The sequence below is a fragment of the Pecten maximus genome, chromosome 9 (assembly GCF_902652985.1).
Source record: "Pecten maximus chromosome 9, xPecMax1.1, whole genome shotgun sequence".
Lineage (NCBI taxonomy): Eukaryota > Metazoa > Mollusca > Bivalvia > Pectinida > Pectinidae > Pecten > Pecten maximus.
This window is the reverse complement of record NC_047023.1, coordinates 18,421,227-18,447,168: the sequence shown is the minus strand read 5'-3', so window position 1 is coordinate 18,447,168 and position 25,942 is coordinate 18,421,227. Positions and strand designations below refer to the sequence as shown.

The following is a 25,942-nucleotide window of genomic DNA, read 5'->3' as shown; positions in this document are numbered from 1 at the left end:
GAATGAGACACCTGTACACCTACACAGAGAGAAGGAATGAAGTACTGGTTGATGAGGAAGCTGTACATATATGTGTAGGCTGAGTCTAATACACAGATCTCCAGTTTGTATATATTAATTCTTTCCTTCTGTGCCCTGGATACATAAACCTCATCCCACATGTAAACACTGCATTCTAATTATTTCCTGTCTCTCTGTTTTCCTACCCATGTTTTACATATGGATCCTAATAACCGTTTTTTCAACTCAATTTCCCCATTCCTTTATCTCATTATCCACGACTTGTTCATCCAAACTTTGTAAAGAGCATGAGTTTTGTGTTTGTGATCATGGATTGATGGCTGATGGAGGCCCCACAGAACAAAGCAATGCTCCCCTCCCTCACACACAGATGAACATTCCCTTCAACACCTTGGCAGACTCCACAACTTCTTACAATGATATCATTTCCTGATTTCATTTGATACAATTTTACCTATTCTATGTAAATAACATTGAATGCTATTTTGAGCCATTACGATGTGGAATAAGTGCAGCAGGAATTGACAGATTGTTTATCAGGCCTACCCTACACATATACTGCATCAGATCCTAACATTTAATCATGGAACATCTCACAAAGTGTGTTTTAAAATGTTACCATGGAAACTGAAGATGTATCAAGCAAATAAATCTGGATCTTGTTGCTGTGGAAGGCGAGATAATGACACAGAACAAGCATTTATTTTATAGATTTGTAAAATTTTATAAAGTATGACACAACTCTTATTTTCCTCATTGTAGATTTGTAAAAGCTTCCAGAAAATAAAATTATTATCATCTTTATTCCTGAAAAACAAATCATAATTCTTATCAATAGAATTAATAAGAAATTTTGTTCACAAGCTTGGAACTTGGTGATTGACAGTTCAAGGGTGCTGAAGAGAAGGAATTACAACACATACAAGTCTTAACCAATGACCTTTAGCAATGACCTTCAAAGACCAGTCTCGGATGACTGACCGTACAGATGATGGTTTTTGAGTTTCTGGTGTAGGCTGTCCCAACTCATGTCATTGTGGGGTTAATTACTCTGTTTACAGAGAAACAGAGCGCCAACCTTCATTCCACAAATACTCGGCACTCCAACAAGATGTAAATAGAAAAATAGCAGGGATTGATCCCTCCACTGACTTCCACTGTACATACTCACTCCTATCAAAACCCATGGATAGACAAGTACTGATGATAAAGATTCTACAATAAACATGATAAGTTATAAAAACAGTGTACACAGAGCTATATCAAGACATTACAGCTTCATCAGCCAATACTAATCTAAGGTTGTCCTACCATCCCAATTTGTGAGTGTATAAGGTGACAGATTAAGATTGTCCTACCATCCCAATTTGTGAGTGTATAATGTGACAGATTAAGATTGTCCTACCATCCCAATTTGTGAGTGTATAAGGTGACAGATTAAGCCACAAATTGAAAAAGTTCAGTGTTTTAGGGGATACAATTGTCCCAACATCAAGTCACTAACAGACTGCATCACTATATTGTGCGAGAGTTTATGGAATAACAGACTCTTCCATGGACGAACCACGTGTAAAAGTTTGGCTCACCAGGATGAGGACATTTGCTGTCAAGGAGTTAACTTGTGAAAAATTATAGAAAATTGTTAATTGAGCAAATTGTTTGCATCAGTCAATAAAGCCTTTAAATAATACAAACATTTAATATATATTGGTGTCTCCATGGCGACAACACAGACAGGAAGTAGTAGTGTTAACTAGGCCATCAGGTGTAAACTGTTAACACTCTACACCAGATGTCTAAACAAATTACACAAATTATACTTTATCATCAAGGGACTTGTCATTAGCCCATGTGTTTTTGTTACATTGAGGCTTTGGCAGGTGTACTGTAAGTTATTGGAGTATAAGACCAGGGCAGTTGTACTCTCTGTAGATATAGGAGTACATGTATTTGGCCAGAGCATCAGTACAACCATAATATACCAACATTCTACCTAATATACCATTGTTGTAATTGCAAAGCAATGGCCTGAATGTAAAGACAACAGGACTATTCTGTCTCCAAACTAAACTGTGTTCTGATGAATGTTCCCCCAGAGATAAAGCAGGTCAAGGCCAGGTTAATTAGAGTCTATGAGTCCTATACAGGCTGGAGGATAGTAAGTACCAATGCAGACCTGCCAACCTTTCAAATTCAAAAATAGTAATTTGGCCCATTTTTGAGCAAAAAAAGAGTAATTCTTAACAATTCTTGCCAAATCTATTGCATCAAAAAGAGTAATTTGCTACTATTTCGAGAGAAAAAAGAGTAACGACCACCACAAAATAGTAAAGATTACTATAAAATAGTAGTAGTTGGCAGGTCTGCCAATGGCTGTATTGGGACCTGTTCTGTGATTTACTGACTTCCACTACATTTCCTAACAAACGGATGATAATAGAAATAATCACCAAACTTACAAACATTCCCACATCTCAAGAGAGCGCACAGAAATCGAACAAGATATGTCTACAGTGGCAAGGCTGACACCCAAAAGAGCTTTGTTGACCCCAGAAACACTGACATCCAACTGACATCTTAGTGACATCACAGACATCTAACAGACATCTCTGGTCTAGTGACATCACAAACATCTTACAGACATCTCTGGTCTAGAGAGACATCACAGACATCTAACAGACATCTCTGGTCTAGAGACATCACAGTCATCTAACAGACATCTCTGGTCTAGAGAGACATCACAGACATCTAACAGACATCTCTGGTCTAGAGAGACATCACAGTCATCTAACAGACATCTCTGGTCTAGAGAGACATCACAGACATCTAACAGACATCTCTGGTCTAGAGACATCACAGACATCTAACAGACATCTCTGGTCTAGTGACATCACAGACATCTTACAGACATCTCTGGTCTAGAGAGACATCACAGACATCTAACAGACATCTCTGGTCTAGAGACATCACAGTCATCTAACAGACATCTCTGGTCTAGAGACATCACAGACATCTAACAGACATCTCTGGTCTAGTGACATCACAGACATCTCTGGTCTAGAGACATCACAGTCATCTAACAGACATCTCTGGTCTAGTGACATCACAGACATCTTACAGACATCTCTGGTCTAGAGAGACATCACAGACATCTAACAGACATCTCTGGTCTAGAGAGACATCACAGTCATCTAACAGACATCTCTGGTCTAGAGACATCACAGACATCTAACAAGACATCTCTGGTCTAGAGACATCACAGACATCTAACAGACATCTCTGGTCTAGAGACATCACAGTCATCTAACAGACATCTCTGGTCTAGAGAGACATCACAGACATCTAACAGACATCTCTGGTCTAGAGAGACATCACAGACATCTAACAGACATCTCTGGTCTAGAGAGACATCACAGACATCTAACAGACATCTCTGGTCTAGAGAGACATCACAGCCATCTAACAGACATCTCTGGTCTAGAGAGACATCACAGACATCTAACAGACATCTAACAGACATCTCTGGTCTAGAGACATCACAGTCATCTAACAGACATCTCTGGTCTAGAGACATCACAGTCATCTAACAGACATCTCTGGTCTAGAGAGACATCACAGACATCTTACAGACATCTCTGGTCTAGAGAGACATCACAGTCATCTAACAGACATCTCTGGTCTAGAGAGACATCACAGTCATCTAACAGTCATCTCTGGTCTAGAGAGACATCACAGACATCTAACAGACATCTCTGGTCTAGAGAGACATCACAGACATCTAACAGACATCTCTGGTCTAGTGACATCACAGACATCTTACAGACATCTCTGGTCTAGAGAGACATCACAGACATCTAACAGACATCTCTGGTCTAGAGACATCACAGTCATCTAACAGACATCTCTGGTCTAGAGACATCACAGACATCTAACTGACATCTCTGGTCTAGAGACATCACAGTCATGTAACAGACATCTCTGGTCTAGAGAGACATCACAGTCATCTAACAGATATCTCTGGTCTAGAGACATCACAGACATCTAACAGACATCTCTGGTCTAGAGAGACATCACAGACATATAACAGACATCTCTGGTCTAGAGAGACATCACAGACATCTTACAGACATCTCTGGTCTAGAGACATCACAGACATCTCTGGTCTAGAGAGACATCACAGACATCTTACAGACATCTCTGGTCTAGAGAGACATCACAGACATCTAACAGACATCTCTGGTCTAGAGACATCAGACATCTAACAGACATCTCTGGTCTAGAGAGACATCACAGACATCTTACAGACATCTCTGGTCTAGAGACATCAGACATCTAACAGACATCTCTGGTCTAGAGAGACATCACAGACATCTAACAGACATCTCTGGTCTAGAGAGACATCACAGTCATCTAACAGACATCTCTGGTCTAGAGACATCAGACATCTAACAGACATCTAACAGACATCTCTGGTCTAGAGACATAACAGTCATCTAACAGACATCTCTGGTCTAGAGACATCACAGACATCTAACAGACATCTCTGGTCTAGAGACATCACAGATATCTAACAGACATCTCTGGTCTAGAGAGACATCACAGTCATCTAACAGACATCTCTGGTCTAGAGACATCACAGTCATCTAACAGACATCTCTGGTCTAGAGACATCACAGACATCTAACAGACATCTCTGGTCTAGAGAGACATCACAGTCATCTAACAGACATCTCTGGTCTAGAGAGACATCACAGTCATCTAACAGACATCTCTGGTCTAGAGACATCACAGACATCTAACAGACATCTCTGGTCTAGAGAGACATCACAGTCATCTAACAGACATCTCTGGTCTAGAGACATCACAGACATCTAACAGACATCTCTGGTCTAGAGACATCACAGTCATCTAACAGACATCAAACAGACATCTCTGGTCTAGAAACATCACAGACATCTAACAGACATCTAACAGACATCTCTGGTCTAGAGAGACATCACAGTCATCTAACAGACATCTCTGGTCTAGAGAGACATCAGTCATCTAACAGTCATCTCTGGTCTAGAGACATCACAGTCATCTAACAGTCATATCTGGTCTAGAGAGACATCACAGACATCTAACAGACATCTCTGGTCTAGAGAGACATCACAGTCATGATCATCTAACAGACATCTCTGGTCTAGAGAGACATCACAGTCATCTAACAGACATCTCTGGTCTAGAGAGACATCACAGTCATGATCATCTAACAGACATCTCTGGTCTAGAGACATCACAGTCATCTAACAGTCATCTCTGGTCTAGAGAGACATCACAGTCATCTAACAGACATCTCTGGTCTAGAGAGACATCACAGTCATGGTCATCTAACAGACATCTCTGGTCTAGAGACATCACAGTCATCTAACAGTCATCTCTGGTCTAGAGAGACATCACAGTCATCAAACAGACATCTCTGGTCTAGAGACATCACAGTCATCTAACAGACATCTCTGGTCTAGAGACATCACAGTCATCTAACAGACATCTCTGGTCTAGAGAGACATCACAGTCATCTAACAGACATCTCTGGTCTAGAGACATCACATTCATCTAACAGACATCTCTGGTCTAGAGACATCACAGACATCTAACAGACATCTCTGGTCTAGAGACATCACAGTCATCTAACAGACATCTAACAGACATCTCTGGTCTAGAGAGACATCACAGTCATCTAACAGACATCTCTGGTCTAGAGAGACATCAGTCATCTAACAGTCATCTCTGGTCTAGAGAGACATCACAGTCATCTAACAGTCATCTCTGGTCTAGAGAGACATCACAGACATCTAACAGACATCTCTGGTCTAGAGAGACATCACAGTCATGATCATCTAACAGACAACTCTGGTCTATAGAGACATCACAGTCATCTAACAGACATCTCTGGTCTAGAGAGACATCACAGTCATCTAACAGACATCTCTGGTCTAGAGAGACATCACAGTCATCTAACAGACATCTCTGGTCTAGAGACATCACAGTCATCTAACAGACATCTCTGGTCTAGAGACATCACAGACATCTAACAGACATCTCTGGTCTAGAGAGACATCACAGTCATCTAACAGACATCTCTGGTCTAGAGAGACATCACAGTCATCTAACAGACATCTCTGGTCTAGAGAGACATCACAGTCATCTAACAGACATCTCTGGTCTAGAGACATCACAGACATCTAACAGACATCTCTGGTCTAGAGACATCACAGTCATCTAACAGACATCTCTGGTCTAGAGACATCAGTCATCTAACAGACATCTCTGGTCTAGAGACATCACAGTCATCTAACAGACATCTCTGGTCTAGAGACATCAGTCATCTAACAGACATCTCTGGTCTAGAGAGACATCACAGTCATCTATCAGACATCTCTGGTCTAGAGACATCACAGTCATCTAACAGACATCTCTGGTCTAGAGACATCACAGACATCTAACAGACATCTCTGGTCTAGAGAGACATCACAGACATCTAACAGACATCTCTGGTCTAGAGAGACATCACAGTCATCTAACAGACATCTCTGGTCTAGAGACATCACAGTCATCTAACAGACATCTCTGGTCTAGAGAGACATCACAGTCATCTAACAGACATCTCTGGTCTAGAGAGACATCACAGTCATCTAACAGACATCTCTGGTCTAGAGAGACATCACAGACATCTAACAGACATCTCTGCTCAGACATCAAATGACATCAAACAGATATTTCTATTCCTTAACTACAGACATTTCTGTACATCGATCAGAGGCATCAGATATGCACTCAACATATCTCTAGCAGAGTATCTTTTTATATTCAGATTATAGATAAAAATATCCTGTTTTATTACATAGCGTATACATTTTATCAGGCCATGTAGTCTGTCTGCAGTACTATACAGATCTTGTCCAACTGAACTAGGCCAGTGAGTATATACATAGCCTTACAAGAAAAACACCTCTTGGCCTCCTATCCAATATGTATGCACTAATTCAATGGAGGCCATGAGGTATGGTATAGTCATTGGAAGTTCTTTTGGAATTTCATTTCAATAGAACATATGGACTAATTCTATTTCTGACTCAAACACCATTTGGATTGATCAAACTTGATTTGTTTCAACAAGTTTCTGCCAGTCCCTCACATAGCCCCTTGTACAGTCCTCACACAGATCCCTCACAGTCACCCCCTCACAGTGCCCCTCACACAGTCCCTCACACAGCCCCTCACACAGTCCCTCACACAGCCCCCCTACCCATACAGCCCCTCACACAACCCCCTCCCACACAGCCCCTCATACAGCCCCTCCATACAGCCCCTCACAAAGTCCCTCACAGTCCTCACACTGCACCTTACACAGCCCTCATAGTGACAACCCTCACACAGCCCCCCCCCCCATACTGCCCCTTACACAGCCCTCAGACAGCCCCTCACACTGCCCCTCATACAGCCCCTCACACAGCCCCTCACACAGCCCCCCATACCGCCCCTCACACTGGCCCCCATACTGCTCCTTACATAGCCCTCACACAGCCCCTTCCCCCAATACAGCCCTTCATACTGCCCCTTACACAGCCCCTCTCACAGTGCTAACACTGCACCTTACACAGCCCTCATAGTGACAACCCTCACATAGCCCCTCACATTTCCCCTCACATTTCCTCTCACACAGCCCTCGCACAACCACTCACACAGCCCTCGCACAACCACTCACACAGCCCTCACACAACCACTTACACAGCCCTCACACAACCACTCACACAGCCCTCAAACAACCACTCACAAAGCCCCTCACACTGCCCCTCACATTTCCCCTCACACAGCCACTCACACAGCCCTCGCACAACCACTCAAACAGCCCTCACACAACATCTCACATACACCAGCAGTGCACACATTTACTGGAGATGTGTATGTTCTCATGTTCCTATCTTTTAGTACTGTTAGACCCCTAGGCCCGTGTGGAGCCTCAGAGGTTTATGTCAATTATAATTTACACCCCTACTACATATATATCCCCCTTCCTGCTGAATTAGTTACACACAGTCAGTACTGCCAGTTAATGAGGGTGTGTATGGGGGTTTAAAATCTACAAAGGTCCATACCACTGTACAGTTCAAAAGCAATATTCAAACACAAACTTGATTTATTTGATGAACAGAAATTGCAAAGGTTATAAAATGTACTATAATAATAAAATGTCTGCATGTCCACCTTGTATATTAGGTATCTTAGAAACTAGAAACAAATCTGTAGTTTAAATCATATCTGACAGGTTTTATCTCAGCATGTACTGGCTTTGTCATCAGAGTTTTGTAATTTTGTTCCTTCGTAAATATTGTGTTACAACAAATCCAAGTATCCAGTTAATTTTTGACTGACAAGCGAGGCTGTGTTGATGTCAGGTAGTAAGGCACTGCTGTCATTATGGTATACTGCCATCCTGGTAGAATAATTAAGAAAGAACTACCATAGTTTTGACCCCTGTTAACCTCTGAGAGATATTGCAGAGCCTGGTAACATAGTTCTGACACTTCATCGACTGGATCTATTATGTGTAATAAGGGAATAACATATCAAGACAGACATGTACAGCATAACAGTAGAAACACATGGAACCTTCAATACTAGACAGAACAGCAACGGAACCTTCAATACTAGACAGAACAGCAACGGAACCTTCAATACTAGACAGAACAGCAACGGAACCTTCAATACTAGACAGAACAGCAACGGAACCTTCAATACTAGACAGAACAGCAACGGAACCTTCAATACTAGACAGAACAGCAACGGAACCTTCAATACTAGACAGAACAGCAACGGAACCTTCAATACTAGACAGAACAGCAACGGAACCTTCAATACTAGACAAAACAACAATGGAACCTTCAATACTAGACAGAACAGCAACGGAACCTTCAATACTAGACAGAACAGCAACGGAACCTTCAATACTAGACAGAACAGCAACAGAACCTTCAATACTAGAGAGAATGGCGAGAGAACCTTCAATACTAGACAGAACGGCAACGGAACCTTCAATACTAGACAGAACAGCAACAGAACCTTCAATACCAGACAGAACAGCAACGGAACCTTCAATACTAGACAGAACAGTAACGGAACCTTCAATACTAGAGAGAACAACAACGGAACCTTCAATACTAGACAGAACAGCAACAGAACCTGCAATACTAGACAGAATGGCGAGAGAACCTTCAATACTAGACAGAACTGCAACGGAACCTTCAATACTAGACAGAACAGCAACAGAACTTTCAATATCATTGCACAGGTTTTCTTTACCTGAGAATGACAAATGATAATCATCTTTACTTATCAAACATATGCTCTATTGTTCTGATCAATTTTTCTTAAGGACAACAATACCTTGTTTCGGGCGAAATGGGAATGAGATGTTACAGGATGTGATCTGCCCAAGACAAAGATAAATCCTTCTCAAAAACCTTTGGGTAATAAATTGTTTTCTTAAATAATTGTATCAAAATTGTATAAAAGTTATAGCATCATTTCAAAATTCTTTAATCTGACTGAATTACCTCCCTTGTGGTCATTGTAGGCATCAGTAGAACAATTTGACATCACTCTGCACCTGATGTCAAGAAGTTCCAGACAGATTGGAAAAGACAGAAAAATTTAACACCAGCTAGGTAGCACTTAATATTTCCCTGTGTCACATAGGAGAAAATAAAACACTTCAAAATTGAAATAGAAAATGTAAACACAGGATACTGTAATTAGATTGAGGAAATGATGATCAATTTTCAACTGGCATGTCAGTTTCTGTAAGTCGTAATAAGTTGTAGAAACAGTCAAATGTTCACCAGAATCAGATTCTCTTACTATATATATATATATATAAGGTCAGGGGAAGAATCTAACTAAACCAGGGGAGTTAGAGAAGACAACTTTTTACTGATCAATTTTATCACAACAAATTTTAAGGAGAACATTTTATTCTTAATAGAATAATTATGTGTAAGTCGTTTGCAGAAGCAACAAAGATTTTGTATCAATTACTCAAAATTGATGGTTTTATCCCCAATATACACCATGAAATTAATACGACATAATCGGTAGGGTATGTTGAGGTGTTCATTCTAAAATGCAACTACATTTCAGGTTTGTTTGGAATAACAGATCTCTTTTGAGAAACTGAGGTATAAACTTTTAAAGTCCAGATTCCAAGTATCTCTTATATAATTTCCAGAGTCACTGGGCCATAAATTCTGGATGATATTCCATAAATGAAGGCTGGGTTAAGATTTCCACTATGTAATCTAACTATATACCAAGTTTGGTTAAAGTTGAACTTACACTGTTTGAGCAACGGGTCTAAATGCAAAACTCCAAAGTGCAATGTTGACGATGCCTTCACGGTCGCTGCTACCTTAACTATAGCCACCAGAAAAGTAATCACACCCTCGCTTCGCTATGTGAGTTTGTCACAGGCAAGACAGTAAACAAAGCCATTAAATCACTGTACACTTGGTTGAAATACCTCCTGTTTTTATCCCACAATGCTTACATGTACCATCAGACCATCTCTGTCTATATCAGTGACACAAATCAGTAATTGCCGCATTCTATTTATCCATTATTGAAATGGAATCATTCCTACTCCATGTTGCAAATGAATCAAGTTTTACAGAAGAAGTTTAAACTTTGACTCAAACTTGAATAGATACTTATAACTAGCATGTATTATAAAGTAGACAGACAATTTTTTCGGTTTATTATTTAATGTCCTATTAACATCCAGGGTCATTTAAGGACGTGCCTGGATTTGGAGGTGGAGAAAAGCGGGTACCCAGAGAAAACCACCAACCTACATTCAGTACCAGGCAACTGCCCCACGTGGGTTTCACCAGAGGTGGAGGGCTAGTGATAAAGTGTCAGTACACCTTAACCACTCGGCCACCGCAGACCCAATGCCAGACAAAAGCAACCAACATCTAAAGCTTAAATCAAACATGTCCCTCCTTCACTTAAATCAGAAAGCAACAGCAAATTGAATTGTACACTTCCGACAATGAACCACTAAGAAATTTGGCCAAAAATTCTACACAATCTAGCACTGTATCAGCAGTAATTTAGAGGAATTACAATTTCTTCTGTGGTTCAATTTAAATGTGGAATGAGATGACAAATGGATCAATGTGTGGAAATGCAACTACATGAAATGCATCTCCTCATTCAAACACGTGCGCATCACAAACTGATGAACAGCAGTAATTTTTACCACACGACTTGTCACTGTTTTAAGGTTAATTTACAACACCACACGACTTGTCACTGTTTTCAGGTTAATTTACAACATGTGATTGTTGATGAAGCATTCAATAGAAACAAATTAAATTTTGTTGATAGCAGATGCAAGCAGTTTTAATGACATCTATTTTTATCTTTAACAAACTGTTGTTTTATTTATTACACAGCAGAAGAAAATAAACTAATGAAAAACACTTGATTCATTATCTTGGCTTTTAAAATGACAAAAGCATGTAACGTACCATAACCTTGGGAGCCATCTTGAAGTTCTGTATCCCTGTCGGACGGGGTGTCAGAGAGATCCTCCAATGACCTTGCAGGAGAGTCAAGGTCAATTGTATTATCACTGTTAATATCGTTGCTACTGAGAGCCTCCATGACAACTTGGAGATCTTTGGATTTCAGAATAATGGCTCTCAGTTTACTGTCAGTTTGATCCTCAAATGTTCCCTGTTTATCTGTGGAAATTCAAAAACAGGTGCCGCGTTACATAATCATTCGTTAAATCAAACATCAGTGTATTTTAAAACCAAATCATGACAATTATACTCTAAATACATGAAATTCTCCTCAACAAGACCATTGTCCTTATATACATAACCTATTAAACCATTGTCCAAACATAACCTAACCATTGTCCAAACATAACCTAACCATTGTCCATACATAACCTAACCATTGTCCATACATAACCTAACCATTGTCCATACATAACCTAACCATTGCCCATACATAACCTAACCATTGTCCATACATAACCTAACCATTGTCCATACATACCATACCCATTGTCCATACATAACCTGGCCATTGTCCATACATAACCTAACCATTGTCCATACATAACCTAACCGTTGTCCATACATAACCTAACCATTGTCCATACGTAACCTAACCATTGGCCATACATAACATACCCATTGTCCATACATAACCTAACCATTGTCCATACATAACCTAACCATTGTCTATACATACCATACCCATTGTCCATACACAACCTAACCATTGTCCATACATAACCTAACCATTGTCCATACATAACTTAACCGTTGTCCATACATAACCTAACCATTGTCCATACATAACTTAACCGTTGTCCATACATAACTTAACCATTGTCCATACATAACCTGGCCATTGTCCATACATAACCTAACCATTGGCCATACATAACATACCCATTGTCCATACATTACCTAACCATTGTCCATACATACCATACCCATTGTCCATACATAACCTAACCATTGTCCATACATAACCTGGCCATTGTCCATACATAACCTTGCCATTGTCCATACATAACCTAACCATTGTCCATACATAACCTAACCATTGTCCATACATAACCTGGCCATTGTCCATACATAACCTTGCCATTGTCCATACATAACCTGGCCATTGTCCATACATAACCTGGCCATTGTCCATACATAACCTGGCCATTGTCCATACATAACCTAACCATTGTCCATACATAACCTAACCATTGTCCATACATAACATACCCATTGTCCATACACAACCTAACCATTGTCCATACATAACCTGGCCATTGTCCATACATAACCTGGCCATTGTCCATACATAACCTAACCATTGTCCATACATTACCTAACCATTGCCCATACATAACCTAACCATTGTCCATACATAACCTAACCATTGTCCATACATAACCTAACCATTGTCTATACATAACCTAACCATTGTCCATACATTATCTAACCATTGTCCATACATTACCTAACCATTGTCTATACATAACCATTGTCCATACATAACCTAACCATTGTCCATACATTACCTAACCATTGTCTATACATAACCTAACCATTGTCCATACATTATCTAACCTTTGTCCATACATTACCTTACCATTGTCTATACATAACCTAACCATTGTCCATACATTACCTAACCATTGTCCATACATAACCTAACCTTTGTCCATACATTACCTAACCATTGTCTATACATAACCTAACCATTGTCCATACATTATCTAACCATTGTCCATACATTACCTAACCATTGTCTATACATAACCATTGTCCATACATAACCTAACCATTGTCCATACATTACCTTACATTTCAACAGATCATTTTTTGGTGATTCATCAGTAACTTACCGTTTCATAATCCTTAAAAGTAACTTTTTTTTCTTTCCTTTTTCTTTTATAATAATTCTTTTTCAACTGAAGCAGAGCTTGCCACCATTTTGTTTTTATACTAGCTTTACTCCGCATAGCTTTGTGTCTTTTTTTTTTATACCATTTCAACATACCAATCTTTAATGATGAACAATTATCATTTATGTTTGTGTTTTGTGTTTAAACAGCGTGATTGGTAAGTAGATGGAGTTAAGAGTAAAATAATATGGAACTCTCTTCCTCCCTTATTGAAAATAAAACCATAATTCACACCTCCAGCTCTGAACTTATTACGTCTCCATAAAGAATACATCAATAAAAATTATCAACTTTTATTTATGAAGCTTTCATTTTCTAGGTAAATTTGATTTAAACGGATCAATTTCCGTTGCTTAAGCTATTTTATTTTCCCATTTATGAAGGCACTTTGTTTCAATCTGCAATCATTTAAAGTAATATTGAGGTACTGGTTAGACTTTCATTGAGGAGTTTTGTTGTGTATTGTTTAACATCCTATCAACAGCTATGGCCATTTAAGGAAGACTCAAGGGAAATTTTGCATTTTATGGTATAGTAAACATTAAAACTCTAAACAAACTTTGAAACATATATGCCCCTGCTGTAATGGAAATTGACTAAAATGCATATCTGATCTAATAGGCCTGTAAAATAGTAAAGTTTCACATGTTATATTTTTTGCACTTTTAACTCCATAACAACAATATTTAAGCTGTAAATAACCTAAACACAAAGCATTCTATACCAGTAACAGAGTGAGAAACAGATTGAATTATAAAGTCTACCCAAAATTAGATGAGTAAATAGAAAGGGCAAATATTATAGTGCCCAGTCTAGAATTCCATGATAGAGCGTGAAAACAAACCAAGGGCTATAACTCTGTTTAAAAAAAGGTACGATATCTCAGTAAATATTTCAAGACATATACACCAATATATCTGTCAATTAAGTAGGGTCACTACATGTATGAAGTATGGATATCAACATTCACATCAGTAGAGTTTAAATCTTAGTATCAAGCTAAAACACATAAGTATAAATGATTAGCAACATAGACATGTATCTTATAAAGTAAAAATTTGTTGCCGTGCTACCAAGTAAAATTTTGTTGCCATGCAGAAAAAGTGGTTTTGATTTCTGCAGCCAATAAAACTGTTTAAAAGAATCATTCAATATAAGGTAGCCTGGGGGAGGAGCCGTTGCCAGCAGGCAAGCTTTCTTTGATGTTCATACAGAGAGGAAGCTGGGATTGGTACGTGGATTCCACAGAGACAATTCATAAAACACAGGCCCATACACCATCATCTTTTAATAGCGACCAAATCTTTCCCCTCTTGGTGGAGATATAGCCTAGACAGGGGTGAGAAAGTTTGTGTAGATGAGCGGAGACTCGCGGAGACTCGCCCACCTCAGTTTTAATACAGCCCGTAACGAGCTAGGTACACACGGACTGCTCGCAACAAACAAAATCAATGATTTCAAACACTACTAAATAATTCAGTAACAGTTAAAATGTCCTCTTCTCCCGATACATTGACAGGATAATCTTGGTCGGGTCTTACCAGGCAGTAAACTGTAAAGGCTTGCTTTACACGCATCAAGAAGTGATGAACATGATGATTCTAATACTGTTCCTAGTTCAAATTTTAGTTTTTTGTCATTCCTTAATACCCTTTAAACCTATACACAATAACCACTTATAGGACAAGCATTCTTTATAGACAGGTTTTCTTAAGTATACAATGTAAAACTGCCTATAGTAAGCAGTAACTGGGCCAAGTGTTCATTACTGTATTATAATAAACAGTAAAGTCTAAGTATCGAACACTAAACTGGACCATGATTTTTTTAACTATAGCAGGAGGAAAAGTAATACAGGAAATATCAATTCCTATATTGCTAGACAAAGTCCAGTAGGAAATATGAATAAAGGGCAATAATTCTGTTTAGTTATAATAGCTTGAGACTCAATTTCAGAAGACATCATCTCTTATCCCAAGAGAGATCACAACAATTGTAGGTGCCAGACTATTTAACGACACTAGACAAGTATAATGAGGTCCATAACTGTAGATAATACAGCAATTGTTCTGTCATCACAAGGAGTGCCCACAAACCAAATTTGGATATTGTTATTGACAAGTGTATATAAATTATGACCTAAAAGAAATGATATTTGGTGACAAAACAAATTGTTAAGAGTGAAGACCCAAGGTCAGCACATCTGTACAAATCAAGGTCAGTACACAGCAAGGTCAGTGCACAACAAGGTCAGTACACAGGAAGGTCAGTCCACAACAAGGTCAGTACACAACAAGGTCAGTACATCTGTGCACAACAAGGTCAGTACATCTGTACACAACAAGGTCAGTACACAGCAAGGTCAGTGCACAACAAGGTCAGTACACAACAAGGTCAGTACACAACAAGGTCAGTGCACAGCAAGGTCAGTACACAACAAGGTCAGTCCACAGCAAGGTCAGTCCACAACAAGGTCAGTACACAACAAGGTCAGTCCACAACAAGGTCAGTACACAACAAGGTCAGTACACAGCAAGGTCAGTACACAGCAAGGTCAGTCCACAGCAAGGTCAGTCCACAACAAGGTCAGTACATAACAACGTCAGTACACAACAAGGTCAGTACACAGCAAGGTCAGTACACAGCAAGGTCAGTCCACAACAAGGTCAGTCCACAACAAGGTCAGTACACAACAAGGTCAGTACACAACAAGGTCAGTACACAACAAGGACAGAAGGACATAAATTGGTTCCGGATTTTAAATTTCCGGATTTTCCGCAAGTGTGTTTACACAGGAAATTTAGTTTTGCCTACATCGAAAAATGGATGCCCACAGTAAAGGTGAGATAGCGGAAAAACTTGATTTACAACATATGTCAAAACAAGATTAATTCTGTATTTGGGATAGAGATATTTAATTTTAAATAGGTTTCAGAAAAAAAATTGTGTAGAGAATTGTGTCATTTTGGGTCAAATATCATAATATTTTGCAATTTTTGAGCATTTTTTAAGCTGTTACCATGGTATTCACAGCTCTAAAAATCACAGAAAATATCAGTTAACTTATCCTTCAGAGCTGTATTAAAATTGCAAATGTTGTACAGATTATCAATATATATACTTTATTAGAGTTTATATGTAGGGTTAACTGGCAATGATTACATATCTAAGACATGTGTCATATTTTTCAAAATTGGGCATTTTTACTGTACACTGCTACCACAGCAACAATGAATGAAAATGAAGCTTGATCAAGCTTCAAGGTCAGTCCACAACAAGGTCAGTCCACAACAAGGTCAGTACACAACAAGGTCAGTACACAACAAGGTCAGTCCACAACAAGGTCAGTACACAACAAGGTCAGTACACAACAAGGTCAGTACACAACAAGGTCAGTACACAACAAGGACAGAAGGACATAAATTGGTTCCGGATTTTAAATTTCCGGATTTTCCGCAAGTGTGTTTACACAGGAAATTTAGTTTTGCCTACATCGAAAAATGGATGCCCACAGTAAAGGTGAGATAGCGGAAAAACTTGAATTTACAACATATGTCAAAACAAGATTAATTCTGTATTTGGGATAGAGATATTTAATTTTAAATAGATTTCAGAAAAAAAATTGTGTAGAGAATTGTGTCATTTTGGGTCAAATATCATAATATTTTGCAATTTTTGAGCATTTTTTAAGCTGTTACCATGGTATTCACAGCTCTAAAAATCACAGAAAATATCAGTTAACTTATCCTTCAGAGCTGTATTAAAATTGCAAATGTTGTACAGATTATCAATATATATACTTTATTAGAGTTTATATGTAGGGTTAACTGGCAATGATTACATATCTAAGACATGTGTCATATTTTTCAAAATTGGGCATTTTTACTGTACACTGCTACCACAGCAACAATGAATGAAAATGAAGCTTGATCAAGCATGATTAAGCACATTTTCAAAAAAATGACAATTTTCAACCCTTATAAAGTAGCAGTGTACAGTAAAAATGCCCAATTTTGAAAAATATGACACATGTCTTAGATATGACAGAAATTAAGACAGAATTAATCTTGTTTTGACATATGTTGTAAATTAAGTTTTTCCGCTATCTCACCTTTACTGTGGGCATCCATTTTTCGCTGTAGGCAAAACTAAATTTCCTGTGTAAACACACTTGCGGAAAATCCGGAAATTTAAAATCCGGAACCAATTTATTGAATTTTGTTTTAACAAATGTGAAGCCTGTATGTACTTCTTCATACTGAATATTTGGTTTGTTTTTGTTTAACGTCCTATTAACAGCCAGGGTCATTTAAGGACGTTGCCAGGTTTTGGAGGTGGAGGAAAGCCGGAGTACCCGGAGAAAAACCACCGGCCTGCGGTCAGTACCTGGCAACTGCCCCACGTAGGTTTCTAACTCGCAACCCAGAGGTGGAGGCCTAGTGTTAAAGTGTCGGGACACCTTAACCACTCAGCCACCGTGGCCCCTCATATTGAGTATACCAATTATAGTGTATATTTATTTTTTCATTTTTTTATGCATATCATAATACAGGAGCTATTTGCTTAACAAAAAAATTGCCCATGGCCAGGCTGTCCTACTGTAGTGTGCTACCTCATATGATTGTCTCTGAAGAGGAAAACATAAAGAAAGGGTAACCTTTGTATTTAGGATGGCTATCTCTCACCACGACAAGAAAACTTACAACTTGGATTTGCTTGATTGGTTTTCATAATAAAAAAAGGTCCAACGCGCCAGCATCGCCCACATTTTTTTCACCAATTTAATTTTTCAAGGCCTTTCAGCAAAATCAAAAGAAGTATCCCAAGAATATTTAAGCAACAGTAACTCCTGTGACCTTAAATATGGATCAAGATAATTTCTTATTGCAAACTTCGTCGTAGTTCACCCGAGGAACTTATTAGCAAAATATCTTGATTCTAGGACTTTTTATTACTTAGAAGATGTTGCTTAAATGTTTTAACAAATGTGATCCCTCTGACCTTGATCATGGGTCAAGGTCATTTTGTTTTGCAAACTTTCAAGTCAAATATCTTGATTCTGTGATTTTTGGTTATGGAGAAAAAGTCGTTTTAAAGTTTCTTGAAAACATTTTCCCCTGTGAACTTGCAAACTTTTTCGGGCTTCACCGCACCTTGATCATACCAGCCAAATGTCTTTTGGGCTTTTGGTAACGTTGATGCTGAACAAACGCCAGGCAAAGGAGATACAACAGGTGCTGCACAATAAGCTCACTTGCCCTACTACTGGTGAGCCCATAAGGAACTGTGCCTTGACTTTGTGGTTCAAAGCAAATATTATTCACTTTGCCACAGCACATAAGCATGTATCTAGTCAAATGAATTATTGATTTGAGGTTCGGACATAAAAGGAGATTTCTTATTGAAACTGCACCTAAGATATTACACTGACAAACTGCTGTGATCAAGGTAAAATAGGGCAATCAAGGGGCAGCTACTCTGTATTATAAATTGGGACACGATATCCGATTTCATAAGGTGGCAGTTTACCCCTCATTTTTTTTTTTGTTGGAACCAGGTGAGCAAAATGCGGATCATTATATTTAGGAACAACATGTCCGTATTTCATCAATCAAAATCAGTAGCTGCCACATATCCACATTAACACAGATATTCACCACTGTGTTTGTGAACATTTTATAGCTTAACATAATGTCATAGGCCATTCTTTAGTAGCTTTTAAATATCATGATGGCAAGCTCATTTAACAGGACAATAAGAACTGAAGCTTTAGGGGGATTTGTGGGAAAGTGTGGGAGTAATTACAAGGTGTCTGTCACCCTGCAGTACCAGGCTGGTACAACAACTTTTGTAACACTGTTACCATGGAGATTGACACTCACCTGTATCCATTTCTTCAGTTTCAGGCCAAGCCGTTTCTGACTGTCGCACATAAGATGGACTTCCAGATTTTTCGAAGGTTTGCACTAACTTCTGGAGGATCTGAGCTTCTTCGACTGCAAAGGATCAATGACATTATTGTCAAATGAAAACTGGTACAACAACTTTTAAAAGAACAAAATTTTGGTGGCAAATTATGGTCCTCTTTCAATAATCATGTTTAACAATATAAATATGTACAGTTAAATAAAGGAAGACTTTTAGGAGGAGCTCCCTCTCCTGAATTGTTGTATTTATTTTTGACCTCAGATTTCGGATAAATTTTGTCATATATCAAGTTGGTTGATCACTCACGAAATGCTCTATTTTTTTCTCCTTCAGCTCAATTTCTACAGTAATTGATCAGTTACATGTATTCTGCAACGGTACCTCTGAGAATTATCTCCGACAAGTAAAATGATCAGTTGAGCTAAAGACATCAGATAGATGGTGGAGCAATCCTGTGTTATTAAGGGGACCCAATTAACATCATATCCCCTGTGTTTTCCCTGCTGGGCTCATCAACTTATACTTAACTTACCTACGTTATAGTTACCCAAGTTTTCCCTGGGCTATTCAACGTACAATACCAGATTCTCAAGTTCTCAGACTTGTGAAACCTAAGACTATTACTGTATAATCACAGGTCTGATAATGTCATTTAACCTTAAACACAAGGTCTTGTTTCATGTATTCTTGTCTCTCTTTGTTAGTGGAATCATGATTTGGTTTGGTTTATTTTTTGTTTAAAGTCATATCAACAGCCAGGGTCATTTAATGACATGCCTGGTGGAGGTGGAGGAAAGCTGGAGTACCCAGAGAAAAACGGCAGACCTACGGTCAGTACCAGACAACTGCCCCACGTGGGTTACAAATAATGAGATCACTAGAGCTCATATGTGTTACTGAAATGATTATCCTACCATGCAATTATATAAAATAAAAAGTTTTTTCTCTCTTTACTTCTATTTTTTGTGTGTTTTGTTTTTTGTTTTTAATTTTTACATGATATTCAATAAAATGTTTGTAAAAACTTAACAACAAAAGTCTCCACAATTGTTTTATATCACTTGCTAGGTTTTATTTAATGAAGGTGAAATGGAATAAATATCTACTTCTCAGTCAGCCAAACCAAAAAGAGTTATCCCCCTTTAACAATCAGAAAAAGCTGAGCAGGTTTCTGAAAGCAGAACTTAGTGTACATGTCTGCTATTCAATAAAACAAAAAATTACAATGAATTTAACAGCTATGATTTCATTTAGAATTTCAGGAAATGATAAAACATATGATTCAGATTGATACAAATCCTTTGTCAAGAGTGCGGATGTATTTTAGAATACAAATCTAATCTCACCGCTGCGAGCTTGAGATGACAACTCCATATGATGTATGCTCAGTACAAAAAGGTCATTAAATCTTACATAACTATAGATCAGATGAGGTCCAGAGAGATCAAAGCTTCCACAAGCCTGAGCTCCAAGATTGGGAGGAAATTACAAATCCCTATCAGCCCAATCCTCCCATGGTATTGATCCTTCAATGACAAGTCTGCCTCTCAGCTATATTTGTCACATAAATTTTTCAAGACAAACAAAAAAAACAGACGAATAAAGCAGTAGTGAAAAGTTCCCCATTCGGTTTCTCCTTGTCAGAGGTTGGTCAAGATTTATGAATTTGTTAAACGAGGTAAGGTGATCGAAGCAGCAAACGGTGACTATAATTACAACTTCCCAATAGATAAATGGATTTCCTTTCTCATAAACATTCTCCTCTGTAAATTGGACCTTTTTATGTAATTTTTTTTCAACTTTTCCAAAATGTTGACACCGATGTTCAATACATAATTCTGAAATAGGTTGATTAATTTTAAACATCCAAGAACTAAGTTTTCAGCAAGAAATGCAATGACGATCTAGCCGGGTAAATGATTAGACATTATATCATGAACTTTCCAGGAGATAATTCAGAAAAATAGAATCCAAAAATTACAAATATTAGGAGATATTTCAGAAAAATAGAATTCAAAAATTACAAATATTATAATCATTTTCAAAAACATAAAACTTCATTTTCAACAAGTACATTAGATATTGAAAGCAATATATGTCTCCTACCGGCCCCGGCCCTGGCATCCGCTAAAAATAGTAACAGTGACCTTAACTCTGAACTCTGAAACTCTGAAACTCAAACTTGTCTGAGGTATTATGGACCTTTATCATCCATCAAGGAATGAAGCCACTAGAGTGCTGACAAACTTTGGTGTTATGTACAATCCTATGTACACACAAGGCACACACAGAGGGAACTTATAGTCCCCCTGGTTTCACCGTTGGGGACTAATAAGAACAAAACACCTTCCTGAAGGAATTTAAACAAGACATCCCTGGCAGTTTACCCCTAGTCAGAACAGCAACCCTCCAACTTTACCTCCCTGGCCAGAGTGGATGACTGTCAGAATTATCCCTGATCAGACCTGTGACCCTCAGAGTTTATCCCTGGTCAGACAGGTGACCCTTAGAGTATATCCTGATCAGACCTGTGACCCTCAGAGATTATCCTGGTCAGACAGGTGACCCTCAGAGTTTATTCCTGGTCAGACAGGTGACCCTTAGAGTATATCCTGTCAGACAGGTGACCCTCAGAGTTTATACCTGGTCAGACAGGTGACCCTCAGAGTTTATCCTGTCAGACAGGTGACCCTCAGAGTTTATCCCTGGTCAGATAGGTGACCCTTAGAGTATATCCTGGTCAGACAGGTGACCCTCAGAGTTTATTCCTGGTCAGATAGGTGACCCTCAGAGTTTATCCTGGTCAGACAGGTGACCCTCAGAGTTTATCCTGGTCAGACAGGTGACCCTCAGAGTTTATCCCTGGTCAGACAGGTGACCCTCAGAGTTTATCCCTAGTCAACCAGGTGACCCTCAGAGTTTATCCCTGGTCAGACAGGTGACCCTCAGAGTTTATCCTGGTCAGACAGGTGACCCTCAGAGTTTATCCCTGGTCAGACAGGTGACCCTCAGAGTTTATCCTGGTCAGACAGGTGACCCTCATAGTTTATTCCTGGTCAGACAGGTGACTCTCAGAGTTTATTCCTGGTCAGACAGGTGACCCTCATAGTTTATTCCTGGTCAGACAGGTGACTCTCAGAGTTTATTCCTGGTCAGACAGGTGACCCTCAGAGTTTATCCTGGTCACACATGTGACTCTCAGAGTTTATCCCAGTCAATTGGGTGACTCTTGAATTCATCCCTGGTCTGACGGGTTACCCTTAAAATTTATCCTGGTCAGATAGGAGACCCTCAGTATTCCACCCCTTGTTAGACAGAAAGTTGGATAATTTCATCCCTGGGCTTATAAGGATATATAATTACGAGTATAATGTCTAAAACCCACCTATAGATCTCTGCAGGTATGTGCTCAAGGAAACTTCCCGGTTGTCATAGTAGCTGATGATGCCCTCATCTGTTGGTATTGGTTTGTTCTCTACTTTTACAAAGTGAGAATTGTACCTGTAAAAAAGAAAAGTCACCCTTAATATACTACAAAAAAGTCAATTATGGCCAACTTCTAAAATAAAATTTTAAAATACATCAATTTTAAAAAAGAAATATTTATCCCTGAATACCCTGTAAACAGAATTAAATTACATGGAATATCTGTCATTGGAAGCTTTCCATTAAAATAAAGTAGAAGATAGATGTCCATGTCTTCATGATTTACTCCCTCCGGTGTCGGTTATATCAACAATATCACGTTGTTCTCCTCCATGTGTGTCTGTATTATGTAAGGTGTTGTCAGTGTACCCCAGGATACTTATAACAACACAGCATGTTATACACTTCCTGTATCTCACCATGTATTGATAGTGTTGTGAGGAAACTGATCATCAGTATAACTTATATAGGATGTTTAACCAATACACAGTGTTAAAACTTTTAACATTCGAGAAAATACACACATATCTCGGCCAGACAATATGAGCAAATATTCACACAGATTCAATATATCTCGGCCAGCTAATATGATCAAATATTCACACAGATACAATATATCTCGGTCAGCTAACATGACCAAATATTCACATACATGCAATACCTTGGCCAGCAAACATGATCAAATATTCACACACATACATATATACCTCTGCGAGCAAACATGTACAAATATTCACATACATACCATACCTCGGCTAGCAAATAAGATCAAATATTCATACAAAGATACAATATCTTGGCTTGTAAATCCAATCAAATATTCACACACATACAACACCTAGCCAGGCAAGAGGCCCATGGGCCTTAATGGTCACCTGTGTTTTGATATATTTTGGCAGATTTGATTTCTGTGCCCTTAAATTTGAGATCAATGTCATTCTCACCAGGATGCTAAAGTCCAAATATCAGTTTTCTAAGTGTGTTGGTTCTCGGGAAGAAGACTTTAAAAAGATTTTAGCATATTTGACCCCATGACTTAGAATGATCGAATTCGAAGGTCAAAGTCATTCATTTCGAACAAACATTGCAGTCCTTCATCCAAGCATACTACAAGGCCTGCAATATCAAACCTCTGGGCCTCTTGGTTATTAGAATACATGAAAGAATGCAACAGGTACAATATCAGATTTCTGGACCTCTTAGTTATTAAGCTGGTTAAAAGGCATATTCAACCCCTTAGCCTTGAAGGAAGGTCAAGGTCATCCAGTTGAATGAATATTGTAGCCATTCATCCCAGCATGCTACAAACCCAATATCAGATCTCTGGGCATCTTTGATATCAAGGCGAAGTCGTTTAAAGCTTTTAGCATATTTGACCCCTGTGACCTTGAATGAAGGTCAAGGACATCCATTTGAACACACTTGGTATCCCTTTCTCCCAGCATACTATAGACCCAATATCAGGTCCCTGGGCCTGTTGGTTATTGAGAAGAAGTTGAAAATGTAAATTGTTCATGACAGACGCAGGATGATGCACGATGCCGAACAAAAGCAAATCGCCATAGGTCAACTGACTTTGTCTCAAGTGACCAAAAAACCAGATCAAATTTTCACACACGATCAAATATTCACACATACACAATACCTTGCCAGAAAACATCAAATATTCAAACTTGATGTGATACATGTACCAGCCATACCCTACAATAACTGATCACTAAATTTGACCTCAAGTTTCTATCAAAAGTACAGTTGACATTAATAAAAACATGATTAAAATTTCACTATACAAATCACACCATACCAATGAGAGTGACAGAACACTGGTCATACCATCATACTATATCAAGAGTTTGTGTACAGGAAACCAGTACTCTGATTCATGTTTTATATATACAGATACCTGGTAAATTCACTGAACTATGTTTGACACAGGACACGAGTCAACAAGGAAGATTATAAATGAATGAAACAGTATATCTAAACACATACAGTAAAACACGGTTATAACGAATTCCAGGGGACCAACTGAATCAGTTCGTTATATTGATAGTTCGTATTACGTGTATTACAAATTTTATTTTTTTTCCTTAAAACTTCGCTGTATGAAAATATGAAAATAAAATTACAAGCATGTACAAATTAAAAGCGATTCAATTATTTTAAGTCAGTTATAATTTTCTGCCGAAACTTTTCGTGTGAGGCAAGTATGTACAAAGTACTAAAATTATCTGACATATCATTTTGGGACTCCAAAAAAATGGCTTATCTCGTGTAAATAATCACTCGCCGTAGCACCACTGATTACGGAATGTTCCTCCTCTGTCTCTATTTTCTCCTCGTCTTCACTGTCCAAAACGTTCATAACGTATTTTACAACATCTGCATCAATACTGACGAAATCGGTCGCGGTGACCTTTCCCCCAGAAGTCCCGTTTTCACTAGCTCTCAATCGATGATAAAGCCATTGCGAAACATACATGTACTGTGTACACACTAATAAGACATCTAAGAATGGATTAACAATTTGACATAAACATCGACAAAACAACTCACTTTATTCAGAGGTCATCGAAAACATAACTCACCGATTCAATAGCCGAACAAATATATACCCTGAAACGTGCCCTCGGGTGCCTATCGAAAACACCGTCGTGATCACCAGGGCATGACTCCGACTTCGGAGATGGGTTCGTACTATAGTGTTAAAATAACATGGATTTTCAGCCGACGGGACTGCTAAATTGGTTCGTTATAGACAATATTTCGCTATGTGAAATTCGCAATATAAATACAGAATTACATAGAAGTAAGAGGGAGAAAAGCTGGGGAATCGGGATCAGTTCGCAATATCCATAAAATCGCTATAAGCGTGTTCGTACTAAACGTGTTTTACTGTAGAGAAAACATGCACAATTAAACTGTATATTCCTATATAGATATAGATATATATATTCCAAGTATATAGTGTCAAACTGTAGACATCCCTATATATATATATATCTGATGTATAAAGTGTCATATTGTATATAAGCGTCAAAT

The 25,942-nt window shown here is 38.5% G+C and overlaps 1 protein-coding gene across 10 annotated transcripts in view; it reads right to left on the bottom strand.

Annotated features, from left to right (window-relative positions):
* The window catches only part of LOC117334867 (rho guanine nucleotide exchange factor 28-like), a 209,554-nt gene that overhangs the window by 129,423 nt on the left and 54,189 nt on the right, over positions 1–25,942 (bottom strand). For all 10 annotated transcript variants that reach the window (XM_033894704.1, XM_033894703.1, XM_033894701.1 and 7 more), the window contains exons 7-9: positions 22,860–22,975; positions 19,429–19,542; positions 11,592–11,807 (exon numbers count right to left, since the gene is read on the bottom strand). In XM_033894704.1, the coding sequence (XP_033750595.1) occupies positions 11,592–11,807; positions 19,429–19,542; positions 22,860–22,975 (446 nt within the window). The remainder of the gene's footprint in view (positions 1–11,591; positions 11,808–19,428; positions 19,543–22,859; positions 22,976–25,942) is intronic.